This window comes from Saccopteryx leptura, chromosome 3, assembly GCF_036850995.1.
Source record: "Saccopteryx leptura isolate mSacLep1 chromosome 3, mSacLep1_pri_phased_curated, whole genome shotgun sequence".
Classification (NCBI taxonomy): Eukaryota; Metazoa; Chordata; class Mammalia; order Chiroptera; family Emballonuridae; genus Saccopteryx; species Saccopteryx leptura.
This window is the reverse complement of record NC_089505.1, coordinates 17400371-17422146: the sequence shown is the minus strand read 5'-3', so window position 1 is coordinate 17422146 and position 21776 is coordinate 17400371. Positions and strand designations below refer to the sequence as shown.

Below are 21776 nucleotides of genomic sequence, written 5' to 3'. Positions count from 1 at the left end.
CACACACCGACTTCTCCAGTTAAAATTAATTAATCTGTCACATTGTTTTTCATGGTAGCAATCAACTAAATGAAATCCAGGACTCTAAATCTGAATGGCACTGTTTTATTCAGTAAGAGGCTTTAAGTAAAGTTCATAAATGTTGCACAGAACACAGCTGTCTGGCCCTGGTCCAGGCTGTGTAGTAAGCGAGGAGGAAAGGAGTGGGGAGATAACCTTTAGCTTAATAGAGCTTGGAAAATGAGATCCTATCTATGCTAATTTTGTACTTTTTTTAATAGATGGAACTGATTAAAAATATAAGTACTGCCGAACAGCCCTATTTATTTACTCGACATGTTCATTTCCTCAACTTCTCAAGGTAAGACATTTTCTGGTTTCCTGGCTCTTTCATTTCTTATCAGTACTTAGACTCCTTCTAACAAACAATTACGTTAAATCATCCTTCTTTTTCAAGGTAGGGTAGCCGCCCTTGAAAGGACTTTTTAACCCCATCTCTGCTGTGGAGGGATCAAACTTTGAAATATTTGGACAAAAGTTTCCTTTCTTTGTAGTGGCTGATCTCAGATCTTACAAAAACTTGAAGTTCTTTTTTAAGGAGAAGCCATTTGATCTGATAGTTCTTTAAAAAAAAAAAAATCAGATTTTGCATTGAAAGAAATAACCTGGGAGGTAAGACATCAATATTTTGATAGAAATGTTTCATTGTACATTTTTGTACAATGTGAACCCACACAGGGCTCTGAGAATAACCTAGTGGTGGAGTGATGTGTATTATATGGAATCCAAAACGCAATGTGTTGTGTATTATATGGAATCCAAAACGCGATGTGATGTGTATTATATGGAATCCAAAACGCGATGTGTTTGTTGTGTATTATACGGAATCCAAAACGCAATGTGTTGTGTATTATATGGAATCCAAAACACGATGTGATGTGTATTATATGGAACCCAAAACGCGATGTGTTGTGTATTATATGGAATCCAAAACGCGATGTGATGTGTATTATATGGAATCCAAAACGCGATGTGTTTGTTGTGTATTATACGGATTCCAAAACGCAATGTGTTGTGTATTATATGGAACCCAAAACGCGATGTGGTGTGTATTAACAGAATCCAAAACGCGAGTCCTGGCCTCCTGGCTTGCCTGTTTGGTATCTCGTCTGATTATCCTCAGCCTTGCAGGCTTGATGGCGATGGGGTATTTCAGGAATCTGTTTTTCCTTCAGCCGCGGGGACTTCCTGATAATGATGCACATCCTTCAAATTTAGGTTTTGAGACCCTCTGGTTTGTGAAGTCGCTGACTATGAGTTCTAGGCGCTCTCTTCCCCAGCGAGTCATTGGCCCGGGTGCCCCTGTCACTCTGCTTTGCTGCGACTTGGAAACCCTCCGATGCTTCCTCTCCTCCTGGCCCACGTCTGGCTCACAGTATGTGGAGCTCTGGACCCTGGGCTCCCTGATCAGCCAACTTCCCCCACTGTTATTCCCACAGGGTAACAAGGCCTCATAGGTCCATTGGGAAGCACCGGATTGCCCTGCTGGCCTGTGCTGACCTCATAGTCCCCAGCGGCCAGGCACCTAAGGAGACCCTGTGTGTTCCTAGCTCTTGAGTTCGCAGTGGGTGGGCACAGGACGTCTAACATCCTAAGGGGGTGGAAGAAGGGTTTAGCCTTCAAAGGACTTCCCTGCTGTGCAGCAGGCCCCATGCAAATGAAGTGTAAAAGAGACCGAGATTCAGCAAAGCAAGTTATTAAGCAGCAAAGAGGAGCTGCTGCCTTGTCTTTGACAGCAAGCTTCTCCCAAAGTTTCCAAGCGTGCCTGACCACCAGGGTTCCCGTGGACAGCGAATGGGTGAATAGGACACCTGCAAAGGACCCTCAGCGGCACAGGGCCATGGCTCCGAGGGCTGGCGGGTGTTTCCAATCACATTTATAAAGTTCTTGCTGCTGGATTGCCTGAGGTAGGCACCCTGCCTCTCAATTCCAGGCGGCCAAGAACATATCATTCAACATAATTAGATAATGAGGACTTGTTAGCTATTTCAGACACTGCATTTTATGACTCGTAGAGAGCTGAGGTCGGCCCCTCTGACCCTGACTCTTCTCATGAGCTTCCTTCTGCGTCACCCTGGATGTCCTCCAACCTCCTTCTCTGAACTCTTCCTGCTTCAGGGTCAAATCCTTACAACCGAAACAAATGGCAATGCAGCAAATTTTAATAATGAACTCAGGACAGTGGAAAAATTCTAGTGACAAGCCAAAGCCGATATCTTAATTGGATCAGCAGAGCTGGGCACAGTGTGGGGACTGTATTTATCATGGCCTCCAATGTCAAAAACGTGTGCAAGAGTTTAACCTTGATTAATTTAATTCTGAAAGAAAAAAAATTGAGAAATACCTTAAGAAGACACCACATCTGCAGAACACAGCGTTAGCCTGGGTGTTAGACCTTCTCACTGACCATCATGCTGGGAAAGCAGTTTAACCTGGGGAGGGGGGCTCTTTTTTTCTATCTATAGTGTAGGGGCAGTTCCTGCCCACCACTACCTTATAGGGATGCCCTATACCAGGGGTCGGGAACCTATGGCTTACGAGCTGTGGCTCTTTTGATGGCTGCATCTGGCTCGCAGACAAACCTTTAATAAAAAAAAATAATAACGTTAAAAATATAAAACATTCTCATGTATTACAATCCATTCATTTCCTACCGCTCATGTTCATGGTTGCGGGTGGCTGGAGCCAATCACAGCTGTCCTCTGGGACAACACCAAATTTTTATTGGATAATGCGTAACATACACGGGTCGTTGTATGGCTCTCATGGAATTACATTATAAAATATGTGGCATTCATGGCTCTCTCAGCCAAAAAGTTTCCCGACCCCTGCCCTATACACATGAAGGATATGAAGGATAGTCCTTAGGGTTCTTGGAAAGAAAAATATCCTATGCATTCCAAGTGGCCTTAGACTGGCATTTCAGCGGTCTGTGTAGGCCCACAGGTTGGCTCTTTCTGTGGGCGGCCTCCGGGTGTCTCTGTCTAATACCTGAGGGCAGGGCTCTGCTCTGCAGGTGTCTCTTTTCTCCATTCCATTTTTGTGCAATTAAGCACATGTTTACTGAGGACCCTCTGTCTCCTATACACCGCCCTAGGACTGGACTGGGGCTTCCATAAAGAAAGAGAAACATTTTCCTTGCCTTCAGGTAACTATAAGCTCTTTTTCCATTATGGAAGAAAAGGCAATAAATTGTGATGAACTTGAGGAGAAAGAGTCACAGGGTCTCCCCAAGAGGAAGTGAGAGGCAGGACCCCCTTCCTGGAAGAGGAAGTCTGGAAGGCATGCCGGGCAGGAGTCCCTGCAGCTGGGATGCGAGGGGCGGGGCGGCGTCAGACAGATTGAAGGGGAAGACATTGGCGGCCCAGGAATCAGCAGCAGCCAAAGCCAGGAAAGCAGAGGACTGGGAGCAATCCAGTAAATGGGTGCTAGAGGGTGGGCCAGCTGCCTCCTTACCGCAGCCCGGAATTGTAAGCAGGAAAGATAGAGACCGGCCTGACAGCCCTGCTCCTTTAAGAAGCTCATGCTAGCTGTGGGAGCAACCCCACCTCCTCTCCGCACCCCACATGCACAAGGCCTGGGCCTCAGGTACAAGACCTCCGTGACTTTCTGTTGAACTTCCGAACAGTAAACGACGATGCTGTACTCACAGAATGTCACAAGTCAAAACATATCAACCTTTTCTTTTTTTAAGGGAATAGCTTTATTTAAGAAAAATGTCTTAGGTGTAAAAATGGTAAACTGTGGGCCTAGCAAGAAAGCCCCGAAATATACAATTAGAGAAAAACAACTGAATTGGGGCTTGTTAAGAGGGCTACCTACCATATGTTTTTAAAAGTCAGTTCTCTCTTTTGAATTGTAAGGCAGAGAGATAATTAACCGCTCCTAAGACATTATCCTGGTCACTGCTGACAGGTGTGTGGTTTGCTCGTTTCAAGACAATGAGGTTATTAAGAGAAGAATTGGTGCCAGCAACCAAATAGTCTCTGTTGATATTTTATTTCTAAGCTTCCTTACACTCGTAACATGTAGCAAGGCCCTTGTCGGTGAGCGGCTTAGAAGAATGGAAGTCTAGCCTCCTAAATGCTCTGAACTTCTGAAGGGTATGTCATTATACCAAAATCAATTGCTCCTTCATTCCTCTTTTCCCATTAACTATGGCATTGTTACCTTCAAGTTTAGACCCTCAGAGTGATACTAAATGCTCCCCTGTGAGCTTCCAGCTGTTTGATCGCTGACTTATTTCATCTATTCATCACCTAGGCGTCTTTCTCTGTCCCTCCTTGTCCCTGGTTTTAGAGCTAGATGGAGCCGTTTCACCAGGCCCGGTTTTATTCCTTCGGCCGCCGTGGAAAACAGCATCAGACCAACCCAGCGTTTTTATAGTCATGTCAGGGAAGTGCTCCTTCCAGGGTTGTGAACACGGCAGGGCAGAGACGGCAGACCTGGGTATGGATTTGGGAAGTCTTCCCTCTCACACGGGCCGGACAAATGTTCTCTGCCCGGACTACCCGGAGAATTAGATCAGAATCGCCTTGGTCGAAAAGGTGCAACTTTTTCCTGTGGTATTTAAGGAGGAGTTTTACCATTTGCATACCAGGGGTTCACGTGTCTGTTCCCAGTTGTCAAAGTAACATCAAGAACTATAATTTTTGAAAAGGTTCACCTTCCCAACATCAACAGTGTCTCTTTAAGTGTGTCTTGGATCGACCCACAGGAAAGAAGGTGACAGACAATTCAATTTGTCTCCCATTGTCCCCACTGTTTGTTTGTTTGTTTGTTTGTTTTCTAAACTTTTGGGGGGAAGCCAGTAACTATTTTTTCCAATTTACAATTCCCCTCAATACCCCAGCTGCAAGCAGGGAATACATGGTACAGTTTGTGTCAGAACCCAATGCTATCAAAATAGTCCATGCAAATTGTAGGAGATGTCAATAGGCCAAGTAACTTCAGACTCCCACCTTTCCAAACCTTTTCTCATGTCGTTCTTCCTTTCTCACCCATGACCCCCTCACCCCCTCACCCTCCTTTGCTTCCATTTCTATTTCATCTTTTATCTCAGATGCTGGCTCCAGTACCAACACTGACTTGCAAAAGCAAAACATTTAAAACTAAATCAATCACTAGCGAAGCAGGCCGGGTGCACCGTGTGTGGGGGTGGGCCACCTTGGACACTCTCTCGTTCCTGAATAGAAAGTTGTAATCATTGATTTGAACAAAGTCTGTCCTATGATGGCATTATTTAACAAAACAAATCAGATCTTGCCAGTTCTGTAATTCAGTCGGGTTTCTGCATCTTATTTCTGAATGTTGACTTTGCTTTTATTCTCTTTAGTAAAGAGGTTCATTTTAATTCTGCGCCCTACAACTCTTCTGTCGAGGTGACAGAAGACTCAAACTTTGAGGACAAGGTTATTGGACACTTTCTTTACTGATTTCAACAGAGCGCAGAAGTTGGATTTGAAAATGAGAGATTTCTCTCCGGTTGTCCTATTTAAACACAGCAGACCTAATCTCCCTACCATGGCCCTCTCTTCCTCACATTTCTCTTCCTCACTTTTCCCTTCCCACTCGGCGGTGAGTGGGCTCTGCCGCCACATGAGCCCCGGGGCAATGGTGGCCCGCTCAGGGGCAGGATAAGCTGGACTTGCCCTGAGCTCCCCGCCCTGTACACAAGGAAGCACCTTCCACCTGGTCTTCTATTCACTTCCTGTCTCATCAGGTCCTTCCTCTCCGAGCAAGAACCCTAAGCCCGGCAGCTCAGCTGCCCCCTTCCCCTCACCTCCTTGTGTCCGCTCCAACTAAGTAAATGTTTGCACCCTCACCAGGGAGCAGAGCGTGGCTCAGTCTCTTCTGCTGGTGTTTTGTGATGGAGGCCCTGTCTTAGGCAGCCAGGACGAAGTAGCCACTCATTAGAGCTGTGAAGATGGAGGGTGGACCTCCTACCCCAGGAGTGGTTCATTACTGGGATTAGCTTCCAGCAAAGGGCCATTCAATAACCACCTCTACTCCTCCCTTTCCCCGCCCCAGGCATCTCCTCACCTGTCCCCCAATCATATTCTTTCCCATGAGGGCTTTTCTCCTACTTCAAAGTGTCTTCCCCCTCACTGACAAGGATCAAAGTCATGGGCCTCTAGCCTTGGGTACTTTTTCATCTTTTATCGTAGGTAACAACAGTACAAGGATAACATTTACTTTTGAGCTGAGGTTAAAAAGGAGATATACTTTGGGTGGAATGGTGGTTACCAGGGGATAGGAGGAGGGGGCAAAGGGGATTTATTGTTTGATGGGCGCAGAGTTTCTGTTTGGGATAATCAGAACCTTCCAGAGATGGATGTTGATAAAAGCGTGTCTAAGATTCTTACCCAAGCGCTTTGTGTGGCTAATGTTGTCGATGAGTTGATTGACAGAGGTAGCAGTGTGGACAGAAGTTGAAGAAAATGCTCAGAATGAGATATTTAAAAATGCATGAAGAAAAAATGAGAACCATGCAGTTATTATTCCTAGAGAATCATATGCTGCATTGGACCTTTGTGTTCTCATCAAGAAAATAAAAATAAAAATAATGTGATAAATTTGCAGAGTGTCAGAATGAGACCTACAGGGGTGATTTGTGTTGGTGGATGCGACCTATGGGCAAATAAAAATGTCAAAGAAATTGGAAATATCTATTATTTTAGGATACATTAAAAGAGAACTTCAAATATGCAGTCACTATTGTGATGACCAAGGGACAAGAGGGTGTGTTGTTAAGTGAAAAAAAAAAATTTGGCCTGACTCGACTCTCTCATGTGTGCTTAACACGGAACCCATCATCAGCTGTGGTCACCACAATTTTTAGAGCTCCGTAAAGACCAAATTAGAGCTACAGATTTTAATTGGAAGGGAAATAATTCTCAAGACAAACACTAAAGGAATTTTAAAAAAGAAACACACACACACACAAAGGAAAAGGAATTAAAACTGAAGCAGAAAAGGCTAAACATTGTAGAAGCAAGTGAAAAGAAGCTAATCCTTTGTGTGGAGCGGGTCAGACAAAAGGAAATGTTCCCGAGAGGAGGAGGAAGAGTTTGGGTGAGTGGACAGAGGCTCTGCAACTGCAGGGTGACCCAGAGAATGGACTTCACAGCTGGACTGTGACACCTTCTCTCATGGGTTTTAACAACAAGGCCGTGGGGTGGGGTGGGGGTGGGGCGGGGCATACGAAGCATTCTTACTCTACAGTGGAATCAGCAGTAGGTGGGAGGTTCAGGTGACCAAGGCCTTCTAAAGATGACCAGGAATTCTGACCACAATTTTAAAATTGCCTGAAGGTGAAACTGACCCTGAAAGAGAATGCAATGAGGGTGAGAAATCTGTTTTTCCAGCCTCTTTTGTGGAGCTGACATTCCCCCCCCCCCCCAATTTTGGCAGCTTGGGAGGGAGCCCTGTGCCCTAGAAAAAGACAAGGAGAGGCAGGCTGAGACTGTTATCACTGTCACTTTCTGGAAAGGGCGAGTATATATCAGACATCTCTCCTATAGAAATTTCTAGAGAAAGACTAGTGTGTTATCTGACACTTGACAATACATTCTTAAACTATCTAAAACTGCTGCTTTAGAAAATTATCCTGGAATTCTTGCATTGAGTTACAATGTGCGGAGAGGACGAAGTCACCCAGGCTCAACCAGCCTGTCAACCCTTACGTCCACAGCCTTCCAGGGAGGATGGCTGTGTGTGGACAGGAACCGTCCCGGAGTGGGGAGCTGTGGTTGAGTCCCACACTGGACAGTTCTGTTAATTAGTGATAATGGTCATTCTTCACGTGACCTACTAGAAGTACAGCTGAGATTTTTCAAAGCATGATACAGCTTCTGAGGGCTTAACTGCATTCACATCTAGTGACCGTGCTTTGTCTTGCTAATCTCTAGAATTATTACTTTAGCTGCTGTTTATCATAGATATGAAACATAATTTAAGAGACGAGGGGCCCTGGCCAGTTGGCTCAGCGGTAGAGCGTCGGCCTGGCATGCGGGGGACCCGGGGTTCGATTCCCGGCCAGGGCACATAGGAGAAGCGCCCATTTGCTTCTCCACCCCCCCCTTCCTCTCTGTCTCTCTCTTCCCCTCCCGCAGCCAAGGCTCTATTGGAGCAAAGATGGCCCGGGCGCTGGGGATGGCTCCTTGGCCTCTGCCCCAGGCGCTAGAGTGGCTCTGGTCGCGGCAGAGCAACCCCCCGGAGGGGCAGAGCATCGCCCCCTGGTGGGCAGAGCGTCGCCCCTGGTGGGCGTGCCTGGTGGATCCCGGTTGGGCGCATGTGGGAGTCTGTCTGACTGTCTCTCCCCATTTCCAGCTTCAGAAAAATACAAAAAAAAAAAAGAGAGGAGGCTACATCCAGATGATGGTGGTTAGCTGGTTGGCACAGCTGACTTAGGGGACTGGCCAGTTGTTCCCCAGATGCCAGGAACGTATGTTGTATACACCAGGGCAATGACAAGTTTCCAGTTGGCACAGCTCACCGTACTCGTGAGCAGTGAGTTTTACCCTGTGGTGTATTCAGAGTTACAGAACCCTTTCCACGTGTCCCCGTGCCTGAAATTCACCCCTGAAGAGTCATTTCTTTGTCTTTGTTTATATTCTTCTCTCTGAAGATTCTCTTTAAAAATGCAAATAAGCTGAAGACATTATATGAATTAATACACAGAAAAGAATTGGTGCATCTCTTTCCTCCAACAGCAGAGCCCTGGGGTATTGGCAGAACATACAAGCTTACACGCCTACACGCAGGTATGCATTACTTCATGGCTGAGCACCTACTGTGTGCCATGCATGCGCTGTGCTCAGGGACATCGTTCCTGGCTCTAGGAGGCGCCCAATCTGATTGATGGGAGAGGCAGACGGACGCACAGTGCTAGAGACAGGGGTTGGAGCAGGAGGACAAAGGGATGGGCATTAGGGCACAGTTAATAGAAGAAAGATGTGACAGTGATTCCGGGCTGGGTTTTGACAGGTGGCCTGAGTCTGCCAGCCGGAGAGAGGCAGGAGCAAGGTCACATCGGTTAGTTTGCCCTGAGCTCTTTCTGAGCCCTGACGAACTGTCTAGGCCAAGGGTCCCCAAACTTTCTACACAGGGGGCCAGTTCACTGTCCCTCAGACTGTTGGAGGGCCGGACTATAAAAAAAAACTATGAACAAATCCCTATGCACACTGCACATATTTTAAAATAAAAAAACAAAACGGGAACAAATACAATATTTAAAATAAAGAACAAGTAAATTTAAATCAACAAACTGACCAGTATTTCAATGGGAACTATGGGCCTGCTTTTGGCTAATGGGATGGTCAATGTCCAGTTCCATATTTGTCACTGCTAGCAGTAACAAGTGATATGACGCGCTTCTGGAGCTGTGACACGTGCATCCGGTGTCACCGCAGGTAGTACTGTACGTGAGTGCCGCCACATGCAGTGCTCACTGACCACCAATGAAAGAGGTGCCCCTTCCGGAAGTGCAGCAGGGATAAATGGCCTCAGGGGGCCACATGCGACCCACAGGCCATAGTTTGGGGACCCCTGGTCTAGGCATCCTCACCAGAAGGTCACGGGGCCAGGGGATGAGAGAAGCCTGCGGGTCCCTCAGGGGGTCCCCAGAGCAAGACCTCTTTCCAGAGCCTGGAATGTTCTCTCCAGCTCCTCGGGTCATTGCCTTCAGGCAGTTCAAAGAGCAAGGGGAGGGAACCTTAAGGAAAACCCTGCCAACCGAGTCTTTCTGCCCTGGGAAAGCCTTGCTCTTGGGCCAGCAGCCAGCGAGTCGGTCTGACCCCTTTGTGGGAGGAATTAAAATGGAACCCCTGTGTTTGTTGTGTGCTTATCTACAACCACTTGCCGTCACTTGAGGACACCTTCATTGATTTTTTGTTGTGTTTATGAGATGCCTTACATTTACTTTGATCAGTTCTGGAATCTTCCTTCCATGGTTCAGAATACAGACTCTGGAGCCAGACCACCTGGGTGTATATTCTGGCCCAGCCACAAGTCACTCACCACTCCCTACCTCAGTTTCCTCAAGTGTAAATGGGAATAATTAAGGTTTCTACTCTATTGAGGCGTTGTGAGGCTGCCGTGAGTCAGACACATGAAGTACTTGCGAGGTAAACAGTGAATGTTTAAGAAATACTGACTTATTAACCCTCTCACTGCCAAGCACCTTACCTGGGACTGTCTGAGAACGTAGTCTGAGTGCTGTTTCCCTGAAGGACAGCCGGAATTTATCAGTCAGTTGAAACATTCGCTGAGGACCAACCAGGTGCTGGTGGGTCTGTGCCCAACCCTGGAAATAGAGAATCTAATACAGGCTGGTTTGCTCTCAAGAACCTAGAACCTAATAAGAAAACAAGGACATCCATCTGCACGTTGAGAAGTACTGTCATTTTTATAGTACAGTCCTTACTACAGAGCAGTCCTCACGGCCTCCCCAATGACCCCTGGACAGGTTCTGCATGATAATGAGATGCTTATAGAAAACACTGCGTAGTGATTGAATTGTTCACTGGCACCTTAGCAGATGGGGTCATCTGATGATAACATGTAAACATAGAGGGAGAGAGTGTCTGTCTGAGTGGGCTTTCTTCTCCTCCGGAAGTGATGGGTTGTAACGGGCTCCGTGTTCCTGTGCTTGCGTTAGGTTTGGAGGAGACCAGCCTGTCTACATCAATATCATTAGAGACCCCGTCAACCGGTTTCTCTCCAACTACTTTTTCCGGCGATTTGGAGACTGGAGAGGGGAGCAGAATCACATGATCCGCACGCCCAGCATGCGGCAGGAGGAGCGCTACCTGGTAAGTCCTGTTGTCTCCAAGAAGTGGTCGTTCTGCTGCTCTGGGAGCGGCCCCTCGGGGCTGGGAAGCTCTCCCTGCCCGCCCGTGGCATTCCCGCGGCACCTCCACAGGGTCCTGTGGGGCGAGGGCTCTTCTGCAGAGAGGAAGTTCCTTCCAAACAAAAATTGGCCCAGGTGACTCAGATCCTAATGACCATTTTCATATTACTTTCTAGTCTTGTGTTCCCTGGCTTATCTTTACTGCTAGAGTCTCGGTCTCGGAGAAGAAATAGTCTTTCCTAGGGGATTTGTGAGGGGGCACTGTTGTCATTTCGATGTATTTGGGCATCGCTCTTGGAGGGTCACAATGCATATTCTCAAAGCTCCTGCCCTTCGATTCCCATGGCCACCCTACGAGGGAGGGCTGTTTTCAGATGAGGACCCTGAGAGTCCATGAGAATGTGGGACTTGCCAGTCATGCCCCCGGGAGGGGCCCCGCTGTAACTGACTATCTCTGGGTCCTCTTGACTTCAAGTCCAGGGTTCTGTCCACCACAGCACAACAAAATCAAGCCATCTCGGCAGAAACTGTTCCCTTTTTCTACACCTTGTTTTGGTAGCCTCGGAAGGATGTTGATTTTGACCTTGGTCATTGTTCCCAGGGCGCAGTGTTGGTAACAGACATGGAGGGCAGACACGTGCATCTTTCTGACAGCACCAGAACTAAAAAGAGGCGTTTCTCACCTCTTTGTAACCTAAATTGACAAAAGCTTACTGAGTAACTGAGAGCCTGGTGTTACACAGGCTGAAATCCCGAGCTCTGTGAGTGAGAGAGCCCTTAGGGGTCGCAGAGACAGACCCAGGCTGGGCTGTCGAGCACAGCAGAGAGAGAAGGAGGTTCTGGAAGGATCGGTGCCTATCTGTTCCCACCGTGGGCAATAACACAGAGCCTGCACCCAGGCTGACGGGGCTGAGGCAGCATCCTTGCAGCTGAAGAAAAGCAGCATTAGTCACAGTTCTGCTACAATGTCAAAGCTTCTATTTCCTTGCTTAATTTTTAAAAATGTAATAAGAGGGTATGTTTGGAGGGTGGGGGCATTTTGGGGTAATGCAGAGGAGTGAAGTGTCTTACCCAGTGCTGTGCGTGGCGTGGCGTGGCGTGGCGTGAGCTGAGAGCAGACACCAGGGCCCCCGCTCACCGCGCCCCCGCTGTTCAGCTACCTGATGGTTGAATGAAACATCTCAACGGCTTGTTTTAAAAGCAGTTTTTGGTTTTGATGGCACAAACCCTAATCTTTTCCTTCAAACTATGTGTTATGAATAGGGTCATATGTTTTCTGTTCAATAATGAGTATGGATTCAGAGTATAGAACCACTGGCTAGAAGAATAACGTGGGCTCAGATTATCTTCATAGTTCTACTGGATCTTGATTAGCATTCATATCATCTCCTAAGAGCGTAGAGACTATGCCATTTAATCAAAATATGTTTCAAAGTTTCTGACTCAATATCGAGACTGAGAAAGTCAGAACGACGTTATAGCAGAAGATCCTGGAAAACCAAAGATATGGCAACAGGATGAACCTTGTTCTTCGAATATTCATTGTAAGTAATTAATTGTACTAAGTACATTGTCAGTCTACCAGAAGGTGAGAAGTGATTTGGAAAAGTGAGAAAGTGGAGGTGCCGTCCAGCGATGCATGTCCAGAATGCCTGAGGGGTGGGTGACGTGGTTAACAAGGTCAGGGAAGTCACAGAGGATGTGGCATTTGAGTCACTGTTAGAATGAGAGATGAAGTTGGTTGCTGGTCGGCTGGGGGAATATAGCTCCAAGTGGAGGGGCAGCTGCAGTGGACACGTGGCACGTGTGGCTCTTTCAGAGGCCAGCGGGAAAACAGCATGGCTGGTGGGAGGTTGAGGGCGGTGGAGAGAGGGGTGTGGCAGGCGGGGAGCTGAGAGAGGTGAGGGTTGGAGGCGGCAGAGCATGTAAGGCTCTGGGAGTACTGCAGTCCCTGTCAGAGTTGGGAAGTAGCATTAATGATGATGGGCACACCTTAGTCCATGACCCTTCCTCCTGACCCTCCACTAGAAAGCCGAGCCCTTCTCACAGCAGGACATGCACTGTCCCCTCGTTCTCAGCAGTTCTCCCCTTCTGTCTAGGTCTGCTCCTCTAGACCTGCATGTCACTGACGCCTGGATGCTCTCCTGGAAGTCTCACAAGGCTCCTCACACTCAGAGTCTCCCGGGGGGCTCACCAGAACATGGGATCTGTGAGAGGGTGACCCCAGGGCTGTGCAGGGCACCCCGACACAGCTGTGCATGGGGGTCCTGGCATTCTCCTGTGCTCCCGCCACGTCTGTGCTGGCCGTGTCATTGCTCTGGCTGATGCAGTGTCCTAACTTGTCTCCTCTCCTCCCAACAGTCTATACGCTCTTTGAGGACAGGATAGGATCAGAGTCCCATCTATGTCCTTGGTACCCAGATAAAGGGCTGGGACACTGGAGAGCTCAACAGCACTCTACCTAGTAAATAAAATAAACAACAACAGCAGAATATTAATGTAGGAGTCAAGGAAAATGGCCTAACTCTGTCTCTACCCTGTCAAGTTTGCCATCTTGTGAATCCTTCCACATAAAATCATCCTCATGCATTCACACAAACAGGAAGTTGTAACCATTAGCGAGAGAACTTGGAAACATAAAAGGAAAAATAATGGTTTAGGTTGTTTTCTGAAAATTCATAGGATTGTAAAAGTTGGCAGAAGAAGCAAGTCTGATAGTTTTGAGGAGCTGATAGCAGCCTTCAGGTGTGATCTGAGAGATTCCAGGGAAATTTCCCCACCTGGAATTCTTTCTTTTTTTATCTTTGTATTTTTCTGAAGTGGGAAGTGGGGAGGCAGAGAGACAGACTCCCATATGTGCCCGACCAGGATCCACCTGGCATGCCCAACAGGGGGTGATGCTCTGCCCATCTGAAGCATTGCTCCATTGCAACCGGAGCCATTCTAGTGCCTGAGGTGGAGGCCATGGAGCTATCCTCAGTGCCTGGACCAGCTTTGCTCCAATGGAGCCTTGGCTGCGGGAGGAGAAGAGAGAGATAGAAAGGAGAAGGGGAAGGGTGGAGATGAAGAAGCAGCTGGGTGCTTGTCCTGTGTGTCCTGGCTGGGAATCGAACCTGGGACTTCCACCTGGAATTCTTAAAGAGAGCTGCAGGGCCCCCTCCCAAGTGTAAGCTCTGTGTCCCGGAAGGGCCCTTGTCGGGTGAGCTCAGCAGGTCGTTTTTTGGCGAGGCCTCAGCAAGAGAGCAATGGGCTTTCCAAAGCATCAGAGGGAGCTGTTCGGGGCAGGGAGTAGAGAGGGGGGCTGAGGGACATGAGACTCCTTCATGATCTGGTCCTCGCCTGACCCTGTTAAGAAGCTCTTTTCTTGTTCAAAGGATAGTTTGTTTATTTGGAAGAAGGCAATCTATTGCCTTTTTTAAATAGATAAAACTCTTTATTTCATCTCCTTGGTCCCATTAGACCCTTGAAATAAAACTGCCCCTTTCAGAGCCTGTCCTCATTTTGGCAAGCCTGGGGTGGGGGGTCTGTTGTTTGCCTCAAAAGAGCTTGTTTGTGTCTCAGTGGGGTGCAGGACAGCTGTGAGGAGGCCACTGTTCCCTGGCTGAGGCCCTGCCTGGAGCCGAGGACCTGAGATTGGACCTGCAGGGTGTCCCCTCTCCCCAGGAGGCAGGCATGGCAGGCCACCACCCCCTCGCCCAGGGGAATGTGCAACACAGCTTCTCCCTGAGCACTGCACACATGCAGGATCGCAGGTGCTGGCCCGAAACAGGCCTTCTGACATGCCCATATTATTCCAGAGCTCAGCGTCCTGAAGCCATTCACTCTATCCAGTTGCCAAAAATCAGGCAGTTCTGTTCCTGGCACCGAGCCTCGCAGAGCTGCTTAGCATACAGCTGACAGGGGGCCAGGGCCTCCGAGCCCGCTCTGGGGGTAAAATAATGTCGTCTTGTGATGCTGGGAGGTTTGGAAGAATGTGGGAAAGGGGAAAGGGACCTTTGGATGTGCAGGGTCCCTGGAGGTCATGCAGAAACTTGTTTCACAGGTGCAGGACCGGGTGGAAGGCTGGCTCCGGGGCCCTGCCAGGAGTGGAAGCCAGGCCTCTGGTTTCATGACTGCATTGTTTGACCACTTGGACTTATGTCTTAGTTCCTGAATGGCAAAGGGAGACAAGGACTGGGCCAAGTTCCATGCTTTCAGAGCAAAATCATTTTGTTTGACGTCGTCCGTACGTCCCTACAAAGACATAGTCGTTCTAGCAATTGTTTTTTATTTTTCAAATATGCAAGTGTGTTATAGCTAGCTATTCTCCATATTTTCTGGAAGCAATCAGATTTTCCAAAAGTCTCCATTTTCTTCCCAAACCATTCTTCATTTATATTTACCAAAACAATAATCTTAAAAACAATGAACTGCTAGAATGGATACTGATTTGACTTATAGCAGCCACACTGCGAAAAGACAGTTCTCCTGGGCTCTTTCCTCTTTTCAGAGGCAGAAACCCGGCTCCCTGGGTGGGGGTGGCTGCCTCCCTTTTCCGCGTGAGAGTGGCCAGGTGAGCCCACGCACACCCGGATGGGTCCTAGCCAGTGAGACCCCCTCCGGCTGCTCTGTATCCAGGGCCGAGAAATACCTGGCATGCAGAACACCGTTGATGAAAGAATGAGTGACTGCCCATGAAAAGCAACTGTTGTGATTTATGAGCAAGGGAGAGTGTCTCATTTCTGCTGAAGCCACTCCTGTTTCCAGTCACTGAGCTCCCCTGAAAATGGGTTTCTTGCGCGGCCGTTCCCACTCGGTCAGTTACACGTGTGTGATTGGTGCTCGTGGTTCACCTGAAACCCCGGCCTTGAGAAGCAAGTGCCAAAAAAATGTCAGGTTGGGCTCCTTACCTGAACGTATTGCTACCTCTCTAGATGGAAGAGAAAGGAGGGAGTTTTCCCGGAGAGAAAACTGCCAACTGCGATACTGTTTATTCAGCTTGGCTCTAAAAATGGAAAGTAGTGTATGTTTAAAAGAAAAGATGCGTAATTTATAGCTTCTTAATTCATAAAGAATTCCGTGAATCATGTTGGCCCCACTGGATTCTGGGGGAGCCTGAAAACTGCCCAGCATCCAGAAAGGTTTTCAGAAAGCTGTGCGTTTTCATCTGCTTGATAGTTTTGGACTTTGGATGTTCTTTAGCTGTGGAAGTGTCAATATGAAATGTTCATTTCTAGAAATTTCCACTCTATTCCGGTTGGCTGAGGTGTCCTGCGAATGAATGAAGCCTCAGGCTTCGCTTCTGTCCCTAACGCATTATTTTTCTTAAAGAAAACAAATAAGAGATTTGGATGATGTGCTTTTGAAGTATTTCAGTAAATATCTGTTTTCCAAATCTTCACAGGTAAAAAAAAAAAAGTAAAGTTCTTTTTCTCTAACTAGTTCAAATTTGACTTACAGTTGGAGGCTGAGACAGTGGCCTGGGACATGGTGGGCTTATGGTCCCTTCTCAGCCATCCTAGGTGGGTGAGTTAGCCAGAGATTCAACCCTTACAAACCTTGCTTTTCTCATCTGTACAATGGGACCATATTACCTACCTTGCCTCTGTCACTGGGTTGGCAGAAGAATAAATTAAAGACTCTGCCAGGGGTGCTCTGAAAGCTAAAACTACCCTACACATGTTTGGGCGATGCTGCCGCCCCTGGTTCTGTCAGTGGCTCCACGTGCCCAAAAGGGACCTTTTTCCTGTCGGGGAGGGGGATTCTCTTCTCTGGGGAGCCCGCAGGAGCTCTTCTTCTCCTGTGGCACTCTCAGGCCGAGCTGGGCCGGACCCTGCACCTCAGCCCCACCTTTGCTGAGGTCTCCAACGGCCTGACTAGACCCCATCCCCTGAGAATTCGTTGCTAAGGAAACTGCTTCTCTTTGTGTTCCCAACAGCTGGAGACGTGTTTTGATCCCAGCCTGCTGGCATGCGTTTGCCCCGCGTTTATTTACTTGGAAACCCAAGCTGGGGTAGGCACAGGGCTGTAGAGCTGTAGCAGCAGCAGCCCCAGCCCCCAGGGGTGGGGAGGAAGGGGCACAGGATGGAGGGGGGAGGCTCTGCCATGCTGTGTGAGCCCTGCAAAGGACGAGGGAGCCCCCATTTGAGAGAGATGTATTTGGAATCTGTGTTCCTGAGGTGTGTGGCAAGCAGGGTCACAGGTGTTTTTAGAACCAAAGAACACATCTGGGGTTTAGCAATACTGGCAAGTATCCTGGGAGTGTCCAGCAGAAGGAGGAGGAGGTGATGGGTGTGTCAGGAAGGGAGGCAGGAGGAGCTTAGGAAACAACAAAGAGATTTTGGAGAAAAGGAGAAGACATGAGCAAGCGGCAAGCTTGGAGCCTGGTGGGGAGAGCACAGATTGCTACCAGCCACCACGCGAAAGGCCAACAAACAACCACAGCTGCGTGTGGCATGTGGCGGATTAGTAGGCTTTCCCCGTGTTTGCTCACCCTCACAGTGCCCCCTGGTGTAGGCATTTGAGCTGATTCCTTCCGGAGACAGGAGGGGAAGGCACACGTTGTCCTTCTTTGGGGTGGTTGACAGAACGTATGTCCTGTGGTTGTAAGACTGACATCCTTTGCTCTTGCTGGTCATCTGCTGAGCACTGTTCCCGTTTTCTAGAGGCATCTACATTCCTTAACACAGAGGCCCCCAAACTACAGCCCGCGGGCCGCATGCAGCCCCCTGAGGCCATTTATCGAGCCCCCGCCGCACTTCTGGAAGGGGCACCTCTTTCATTGGTGGTCAGTGAGAGGAGCATAGTTCCCATTGAAATACTGGTCAGTTTGTTGATTTAAATTTACTTGTTCTTTATTTTAAATATTGTATTTGTTCCTGTTTTGTTTTTTTACTTTAAAATAAGATATGTGCAGTGTGCATAGGGATTTGTTCATAGTTTTTTTATAGTCCGGCCCTCCAATGGTCTGAGAGACAGTGAACTGGCCCCCTGTGTAAAAAGTTTGGGGACCCCTGCCTTAACATGTGGTCCCCTTCCTCCATCTTCAAAGTGACCAATGGTGGATTGAGTCCCCATGTCCCCCAATCTTTCCTCCTCCTTTTATGTCATATCTCCAACCCAGGTGAGAACCTTTAAAGGAATTCTGCGATTAGTGTGGGCCCACCCAGATAATCCAGGATAATTTCCCCATTTCAGAGACCATGCTCTTCATCACATCCGCAGAATCCCTTTTGCCCCGAAGTACCATATTTACATACCCCAGGGTTTAGGGTGTGGGCATATTTTGGGTCCATTATCTGCCTGCCACAGTGTCACCAAGGACTGACTGAGGGGACTACCGAGAGAATGTGAGCATGATGGGCACTTTGAACGTGGCCTGCCGCATCCACGCACAGAGAGCCCACGTCTGCCCCCCCGCCGTGCCATGCTGCCTTGCGTGGCACCAAACTGGGACTCTCCTGCCCCTGCTCTGCAAACTAAGTGGCCACTCATACATTTTATTTTTCCTCCTTCTACTAGTGATTCGTTTAGTCATCCTTCCTTTCACTTATTCACTAAATACGGATGTGGGACTTTCTGTGTGACGGGCACTCGAGGAGGAACTGGAGATAAAATGTTACGCAAATACAGATTTGAGGTCTGTCCTCAGAGAGCTCAGATAGTCGTGGATCCGAAAGCCACACAAATACCTATGGAAAAGCAACTGTGTTACATTCTATAAAGCAAAGACATGGCACTGTCCCAACTGTAGAGTAGGGCTCTTGGCAAACCTGGGGGTCAGAGAACTGATGGTTGAACTAAGATGTGAAGAAAAAGAAGAGAAGGAAGAACACCCAGACATAGGGAACTGTACATCCTAAGGGCCTGTGACAGGAGGAGGCACAGTGGCCTGGGGAAGGAGCCAGAGAGGTTGCAGCAGGGTGAGCCACGCAGGAAGGGGAGCGCTGAGCTCAATAATGTGGGCAGGCCGGGGCAGGCCCTGTTCAAGAGCAGTGGGGAAGCCCTAAAAAATTTCAAACAATGGGGAGTGTTTACACGGGATCCTCAGACTTTCACGTTTTCAAAACAATACTTCAGCTACGACGTCCAGAGTGGAGAAGGGCTCCGAATCTATGTGCTAGCCCGGTTAATCCAAGGCTACCGCCGTGACCCATGTGTGAGATGAATCAGGGAGCCGTTATTTCTGGAGCCTGGACCACATTCCAGGAGCAGCTCTGGGTGGGGGCAGAGATGGGGGCCTTGGGGAGCATTTACAAACAAGTGTGGACACCTTGCTGTCCTCCCAGGGGCTCACTGCCTGGCTAGTAATGGAAGACCCACACCTGGAAGGCTTAGCACCAACAAGGAGAGGGACAATGGCCCAGTGCTGCAGCATGGGGCCAGTCAGTGGGACGGGTTCCGTTAGCAAAAGAATGATGCAGACACTTAGGACCTGAGAATTCGGGAGAGCAATGCATCAGTGGGAGTCAGGGCCGTCCGTCGGGGAAGGCTTCCTAGGTGAAGTGGGAGCTCAGTCTTTACGGACAAACGCAGGTCAAGGCAGGGGTGAGGGTCCAGACCCAATAAGCAGAGTGTCTGTGCAGAATCCAAGGCTTGCTCTGCAGGTGAACAGCCCGGCTTGGCTGGGACAGAGGGGTTAGGGAGGCCAGCAGCTTCGGGTGGTGAAGTAGTTCTCCAGATGTCCCGAGCAGAGGAAGCAGCAGTGCCCCGCTGGCTGCCAAAGCAGGTTTGCCTGACCGCTTTTTCCACAGAAGGTCCCATCGGGGAGCATCTAACATCTAACCCAAGGGCTGCAGAGCACAGCCAGGTGCATCCTGCCGGAGCCACCTGTCAGCTGAGCTCATCTTCTGGGGGCCCCTCCCTGTGAGTCAGTGGCTGGGCTGCAGCTGCTTCCTCCCTGGGGCTCAGCTTTGTACCCCTGCTGGGCAGGTGGCTCCTACTTAACAAGGAGGTGGTGCTTAGCCTGGCAGCTCCTGAAATCTCCGGGGGGGGGGGGGCGTTAAAAATTACAGATGGCCCATGTCCCACACCAGCCATCTGTAATTTAAGTGGTCAAAGGTGCAGCCTTGGCTTTGGGATGTTTTAAAAGCTTCTGAGGTGAAGCCATTGTGTGTAGCTAAGGTGAGGACGACGGAGGGGTAGCACACATCTATTCTGAGCCACATTCGCAGGAGCCGTCTTCCCTGGCGGGCACGCCTCCGGAATATCTTCGGCAGCTTACTTTCTGTATCCTCTGCCCAGCTGGAGAAAGCTAAATTTTCTCTCCCCTCAGAAATGTTTGTATCTGTTAGACTTTTACTAAGCATGTGCAAATAAATGGCACTAAAGAAGTTTGATGGTGTTGTGTGAGATTTCTTGTGTTTGTGCACACTCTGTATGTATCTTAAGCCAGGCTTTCTTCTAAATTGCACTGGGTGATATTTACGAGACAAACTGAAGAGTACATTATACTGTCCATTTAAGATCTCACTTCAGGAAGCTGTGCTTTTGGCAATAAAACAGACAGTGAACACTTTGGTAAATAAAAAAAAACTTTAGCATGAGGCCATATTTTTATTTGGTTGACGAGGCACTTGGAACCTATTGCTGTCTCTTCAAAGAAGCATGTATCCCCCTTTAAATGCAAGCCAGCTCATACAAATACATACAAATGTGAAATAAAAAAGACACGGGTTAATAGAATGACACTTTACATTTCCTGCCGCCAGGAAATGTTCTTTAAAATAATGTTCTTTAAATGGAGTCTAGGAGCTTGCTTTCAAAGAAGCTGTGGAGGGAAGTTTTATATAAAGTTCAAAACTAATGACTCAATTTATATGTGTTAAAAAGTTTGAATTTCAGACCCTCTGCTTGTTTTTCAGAACCTGGCACACCTCCGTCGCTGTCCTCAATTTGCTTTGCCAAACTGTAATATTTTTTTTCCCCTGCTCGACTGTTTAACATACACAGCAAAAATTCCCCACAGGCGGAATGACCTCCAAACATGGTCTTAAAAATATTTTGCAAAGTCTGAAAGACAGACAGGAAAAGTAAGTGCAAAACAGCTAAAGGATTTATTGGAATCTCAGCTTGAATTCTAATTGCTAGTACTTATGAAAATGTCAATATTAACGTGAAATTGCTGGCAGTTTTTCTAATAAATGTACATTGAATTAGATCGTGTGCGATAGGAGAAATGCTTGCTTTGCTCCGGCCCTCTCAAAGCCAGTCTCGGAATCTGTTAGCTCCCGCAGTCTTGCCCTCAAATAGCTGGAAATGGAAGGGCAGGGCTAAGTATTTTTTTCTTTTTCTTCTAATTTTATTGACATATAGCCCTGTATGACTTAATATGTTTTACTCTGAGGAGAATAGAACCCAAGAAGAGGGAATGGCTGACCGTTTGTCACCATATCAAAGCATGGGGCCCAGAGATGTTGGTGCGACCCTTTCTGAAGGGGCAACAGTTAAGCAAGGCCCGAGGGATGGAGCCGAAAGCATGCTCAGTGTCCTGGAACTTCCAGACCGTCTTGCGCAGAAACAGGCAGTGGATAGAGGCCCAATCTCCTGAAACACAAAGGAAAGTCAAGCTTGTCAGAAAGTTGAAAAATACCAACTCCTGCAAAAGTTAATAGAATAACCAAGCTTGCAAAATTGGGATGGTCCTGGCTCATAATCGGCTCGTTCTGCAGAACACGCTTACTGAACCACTTCAGTTCCTTTTAATGATTGACTAATGAGTGTCACAGACATGTGGTTGAGCAGGAATTTAACAAGGCGTTGGATTTTATTCCGTGTGATATTTTCATGGATCTCCTAGGAAAGCTGCCAGGAACGAAGGGGACACCCGGCCGCAGGATCGTGCAGCCTCTACGCACTGACGCCGTTTCCTCTGACCCTAAACCCT

The 21776-nt window shown here is 48.1% G+C and overlaps 1 protein-coding gene across 2 annotated transcripts in view; it reads left to right on the top strand.

Annotated features, from left to right (window-relative positions):
• The window catches only part of UST (uronyl 2-sulfotransferase), a 294746-nt gene that overhangs the window by 182580 nt on the left and 90390 nt on the right, over positions 1 to 21776 (top strand). For both annotated transcript variants that reach the window (XM_066373034.1, XM_066373035.1), the window contains exons 4-5: positions 282 to 361; positions 10721 to 10874. In XM_066373034.1, coding sequence (XP_066229131.1) covers positions 282 to 361; positions 10721 to 10874 — 234 coding nt within the window. The remainder of the gene's footprint in view (positions 1 to 281; positions 362 to 10720; positions 10875 to 21776) is intronic.